At 36.0% G+C, this 6,358-nt stretch overlaps 1 protein-coding gene across 1 annotated transcript; it reads right to left on the bottom strand.

Annotated features, from left to right (window-relative positions):
* Positions 1-368: 368 nt before the first annotated feature.
* Positions 369-1,304, bottom strand: LOC100352476 (olfactory receptor 5M3). Its single transcript, XM_002708948.4, has one exon. The coding sequence runs from the start codon at positions 1,302-1,304 to the stop codon at positions 369-371; it is 936 nt and encodes a 311-aa protein (XP_002708994.1).
* Between the last annotated feature and the right edge of the window lie 5,054 nt (positions 1,305-6,358).

Raw genomic sequence — 6,358 nt, 5'->3', positions numbered from 1 at the left:
TGGTGCAGTGGGTTAAAGCCCTGGCCTGAAGCGCCGGCATCCCATATGGGCACCATTTCTAGTCCCAGCTGACCCACTTCCCATCCAGCTCTCTGTTATGGCCTGGGAAAGCAGTAGCAGATGGTCCAAGACTTTGGGCCCCTGCACCCATCTGGGAGACCCAGAAGAAGCTCCTGGCTCCTGGCTTTGGATCAGCACAGCTCCAGCCGTTGAAGCCATCTAGGGAGTGAACCGGAGATGGACAACCTCTCTCTCTGTCTCTACTTCTCTCTCTGTCTTTCAAGTAAATAAAAATAAATCTTAAAGAAAACAAAAGAAGCAACTCATCACCAAACATCTGTGGAATAGAAGACAAAACTCATTCAACATTATTTTATTTGGTTAAACATTCTAGTGATCACTTTGCTCATGGCCTCTTTCACATCCTTGTTCCTCAGGCTGTAGATCATGGGATTCAGCATGGGGATCACAGTGGTATAGAACACAGCTACCATCTTCCCCTGCTCCACGGACTCCTCGGTGGGATGCCTGATGTACATGAAGATCAGAGTACCATAAAAGATGACGACAGCTGTGAGATGAGACCCACAGGTTGAAAAGGCCTTCTTCCTTCCTTCTGCTGAGTGCATTTTGAGAATGGCAATGAGGATGAACAGATAAGAGATGATAACTACAGTCAAGGAATATGTGAAGTTAAAGCCTGCAAGTGTGAGCATTGTGTATTCTTTAACAAAAGTCCCAGCACAGGCCATTTTGATAAGAGGTGGATCTGCACAGTAGAAGTGGTTGATCTCAATTTTCCCACAGAAGTACAAGCCGTAAGTCCACAATGTTGCTGCCAAACTAGTCAGAAACCCATATATGTATGGGAAAGAGATGAGTCGGATACAGACAACCCTTGACATCTTGCTGCTATAGAGCAGAGGATTTCCAATTGCCATGTATCTATCAAAGGCCATCACAGCAAGAATAAAGATTTCCACATGGACCAAAGCAATGAAGAAGAAACACTGTACTAAGCAACCGGTATAAGAAATAGTTTTTGTCTCTGATAACAGATTTTCCAACATTTTAGGAGTAACATTTGAAGAAAACAATATATCGATAAATGATAAATGACTGAGGAAAAAATACATGGGACTGTTCAGCTGTGAACTGATATTAATTAGCACCATCATGCCAATATTTCCCACCATTGTGATAATGTAGACCACAAGAAAAATGATAAACAAGACAACTTGCCATTCACGGTGGCTGGTCAATCCCAAAAGGATAAATTCTGTTACTTCAGTGAAATTGAGCATGTTCTTGATTCTAAATCAATGTAGTTAGAAATCTCTGTTGTAAATAAAAAGAAATAATTGAATTAGGGGCAGTTATGCATAGTACTACTTCTAAAATCAGGAATATTCTTACAGACTTATAACAAGCTCAGTTATAAATTGGTTAAATTATAATTGCTTCGGAGAATCAGTGCAATCCTAGGCAGACTTATTTTATATTTTTCACATGCATTATTAAATGCAGATTTTTTCCTAGACAATGTTCGAAAGTTACATTTTAATAAAATACTAGTTCATTATATAATATTAATAGATATTATGGTGAAAAACAAGTTTACTTCCATCTAATTTTAATAACAGGATACCTTCATATTCTGTCCAATTTCTCAGAGGCACACATATATGGGAAAAAAGCTAAATTATGAGGAGTACTGTGGCAAACACTTTGTTACCTTTACCCAGCATTTACTTAACTAAAATACATATATATGTAAATACATATTATATACAACATATATAAATGCACATATATGTAAATATGAGAGATTCCATTACTATCACTGAACATTCACACTCTGCAAAGATAAATGCATATAATAATCAAATTGAAATCTGGAAGCAGAATTTCAACTTTCAACAGGACATGAATTTGTTATGCATAGAATTATTTTTGTACTTTCAGATGGCTGACTATGCTCTCTAGAACAACTGAATATTCACAAACCTTTGTATCTTCAGGATTACATTTTGTCTTACTACAATTTGGTAGAGCCTATCCATTATTATCACTGGCTCATCACAAGGAATGTCAGTAAGCAAGAAGGTAAACTGCATCGCTATTATGAAATCAAATGGATTCTTACCCATAATCATATTCCAGAACTTTCCACCTACCCAACTTGAAAATAAAATTTTCTTGAGACTACAGAAAATTTTGTAGTAGATTTCTCTTGAAATCTATTACACTGCATCTGTATGACTCCAAATACTTGAGCAAATTAATAAAAATTTAAGCCTTTACCAAATTGGTAAATATTTTTAAAAGACCAGAAAAAGTGTAAACTATAAAATTTGAATAAAATATGTTTACAGATAGGATTCACCATTAATTATATGGTTACAAAAATCACCTGTAAGCTGATTGTGATTACGGATTACAAACATGTCAACAGGTGACACCATATTTGACTCAACAGTATATGCCTGTGGTTGCCTGAGGTGCTTTCACCCTTATGTAACATTCAGAGATTAAAGATAGAAAAATTCTTATTTGTAATTTTTTTTAACTTTTATTTAATGAATATAAATTTCCAAAGTACAGCTTATGGATTACAATGGCTTCCCCCCATAACTTCCCTCCCATCCACAACCCTCCCCTTTCCCGCTCCTTCTCCCCTTCCATTCACATCGAGATTCATTTTCAATTCTCTTTATATACAGAAGATCAGTTTAGCATATATTCAGTAAAGATTTCAACAGTTTGCACCCACATCTGATTGCTTAATGCCAAGGATGATTCAACACAAACGGGATACAGAATAATTAGTACTTCCCCAAACCTAAATGCAATGACACCAGAGTGGTGGGTTTGCCAGGTGATAGATAGCAATAGCCCAATCACAGGGCCCCTGATGAGATCAGGCCTGGATCTTAGAGGGTGGGAGATCTGCTAAGAAGTAGAGGCTTTGGAACCTGAGGAAATTAAGAGGGTTTTCATATCAATCATCTTCATATCAATATATGAACTGATACACACACACACACAAACATAGCCTTTCCTATTTTGTAACTCTATGTAAAGTTGAATTACCAGTAAAGTGTATTTTTCCCCAGACCAGGTATGAATGAAAATTAACTATCTCATTTAAACAGTTATACTTCTATCATCAGGCTTAAGTTGAATCCTGGCTACACGAATTATTTTATGAGGTAGAACATTTTTTACTTTATTTTAGATTTCTCTGGGTCTCAATATGCTTTATTAATAGTAACAGTACAAATTTTATTATGTTCTTAAATAAATGTGAAAGTACATTAATATTAGTACATACTAAATACACAAAAATTATTAGATGACCTTCACTGATCATTTGTAACAAATAATCTAATCTCTGTTGAAAAATAAATCATTTTGTCTCTTTTACAAACACACACTCACACAAACACACACATGTACTGCATGTGGAATCATTGAAATTAATCACATACTTCAGAAAGAATTAAAGAAAATAAAATCTAAGATGAAAGTTTCATGTGATAATTCCAGCAGATATGTTTTTCACCAACCTGAAAATTAAGAGAAATGTTCCTAAGAAGAAGGCAGAGGTGAAAGTGAATACTGTATATGAGAAAAGTAAACAACACATCTGGCAAAAGAGAAGAAGAAAAGTCCACAGGAGAAGCCTCTCTCTTAAATGTTCTCCTTACAAAACAAGTAGCAAATAGTTTTCCTCTAGAAATAACCCTGGGGAAAGACCTCTCTAGAGGAAGCATCAGCTGCTAGGATTTTTCTGTTTTTTTTTTTTAATTGGCACATTAATTTGTAGGATACTATATGATATTGCATACATACAGTGTGCAATAATCAAATTAGGGTAAGTGGCATTTCCACGTCCTCAATCATTTATGATTTCTATGTGCTATGAGCCTAGAGGAGGATGAAGGGTTCAAGTGAGGGTAGGAGACAGGATAGATTGGAAAATATAACTATGTTACTAAATCTGTATATATTGAAACACATGAAACTTGTAAAACATAAATAAAATTTAAAAAATAAATTTTGAAATGCCTATAAAATATTAGGGACTATAATATATGCTATTAAGCTATCAAACACTAGGACTAATTCCTGCTATATACTGTATTTTGGTACATATTTCCTAACCTCTTTTTTTTTTTTAATTTATTTGACAGGTAGAGTTATAGACAGTGAGAGAGAGAAAGACAGAGAGAAAGGTCGTCCCTCATTTGGTTCAGTCCCCAAATGGCCGCAACGGCAAGCACTGTGCAGATCCGAAGCCAGGTGCCAGCAGCTTCCTCCTGGTCTCCCATGCAGGCGCAGGGGCTCAAGCATTTGGGCCATCCTCCATTGCCCTACCGGGACACAGCAGACAGCTGGACTGGAAAAGGAGCATCCGGGACTAGACATATGGAATGCCGGCACTACAGGTGGAGGATTAACCAGATGAGCTAGGGCACTGGCCCCCCAACCTCTTTTTGAGCCTCCTCCTTTTTACCGTTTCCAGGAACACATTACTACTCTTCTACTATCTACATCTGTGATATTAACATTTATAGCTTCCTCGTATGAACATTTTTCTTTTGTATCTCACTTATTTCACTTATTTCATTTAATATAGTGTCCTCTAGTTCCATCCACTACATTTGTTTTTATTAGATTCTAGAATAAGATAACATTTTCCTTGGGTTTGTGCCATACTAAAACTGTTGATGGTTCTACTCAGCCAGCATATATTAACTCCACACTCTTTACTGCAGTTTATGCCATTTAGCTTGTCAAGTGACAGAAGTGTCAAGTGTTTTTCCCTGTAGCTAAAATTATGCAAATCACAGTAGAAAAAATGTATTTACGTCAGCTCTATCATCCTTTTAAAAAGTAGTAAGGACAACATAATGAATTTTTGAAGTAAACATATGCTAGATAGTATGATAATTACACGTAATTCTCATAAGTACCTCTAAAGCAATTATTGTTCCTCTCATTTAATAAACAGGAAAGTATTTTAGAGGTTCAGTAATTTGCTCAATGTTACATTTCCAATGAATCATGGAATAGATTCCTGAGGTCAGAATATGTACTATCACCCCTTTCATCATATTGCTAAAACAGTAACTATTAACAGGGAAGTAATCAAAAATAAATCCCAAACCTGAGGAATCTATTTTTTGCTAAATGACTATGCATCTGGTATTTTGTATCACAATTCATATTAACTCGAAGGAACAAAACTATAGTATTTTTGTAGTGAAAAGATTGTGGATGATGACAATGTTGCATTCAGTTGATCACATTCAGTTTTCTGTCAATTTATACCATTACGCAAACTTACATGCTTTTTTGCCCTATCTTTGGCACCATGCTCACACTAGGCTTCCATTAGCTCCTATAACAAAAAAGAGAATTTCACTTCTGATTCTCAGTTCTGGAGGAAATTGCTAGTTCTACCCCCACCCAATCCCTTCTGTATTATATTATAATTTTGATTACAGGGCCATTAACAAACTTCCTACTCCAGAATCTATTACCATATTTGGCATATGGCAGAAGTTTATAAAATACTTGCTGAAAGTAGTGGTTCAGTTGATCATGCTTTTAATGGGTGAACTGTATAAATAAGACAGATACATATCTAAATATGGATATAACTTATTCTCTCATGATTAGAGGTCTCATACCTAAAATAAGACCATATTTTGGAATCAAACTACCTTTTTAACACTATGCAATTTAGAATCCTAAGCAGCACATGAGAGAATTGGGAGACAATTGTTCTATCTATGATCAGAAGATCTCATTCCCTCATTATAAAAGGTAGTCTTTGGTTCTCTAAAGCCAGACTTACTTTAGACTGTCATGCTAACTCTCATTTTTAAATCTAATCCAACAACAATTCAGTTAGGAAATGGGCAAAGGACTTGAACAGGCATTTTTCAACAGAAGAAATTTAAATGGCCAACAGACACATGAAAATTGCTCAGGATCACTAGCCACCAGGGAAATGCATATCAAAAACACAACGAGGTTACACCTCACCCCAGTTAAAATGGCTCTCAAACAGAAACCAACAACAAATGCTGGTGAGGATGTGGGGGACAAAGTTACCCTAATCCACTGTTGGTGGGAATGTAAACCAGTACAGCAACTGTGGAAGAGAGTGCGGAGATATCTCAGAAATCTGAATACAGACCTACCATATGACCCAGCGTTCCCACTCCTGGGAATTTATTCAAGTGAAAATAAATCAGCATATGAAAAAGTGATCTGCTATCCCATGTTTATTGCAGCTCAATTCACAATAGCTAAGATACTGAATCAGCACAGATGTTCATCAGCT

The sequence above is a fragment of the Oryctolagus cuniculus genome, chromosome 1 (genome assembly GCF_051225735.1).
Source record: "Oryctolagus cuniculus isolate XC-2025 breed Fujian yellow rabbit chromosome 1, ASM5122573v1, whole genome shotgun sequence".
Taxonomy (NCBI): Eukaryota; Metazoa; Chordata; class Mammalia; order Lagomorpha; family Leporidae; genus Oryctolagus; species Oryctolagus cuniculus.
The sequence above is the reverse complement of the archived record's forward strand: the minus strand, read 5'-3'. Positions and strand labels throughout refer to the sequence as shown.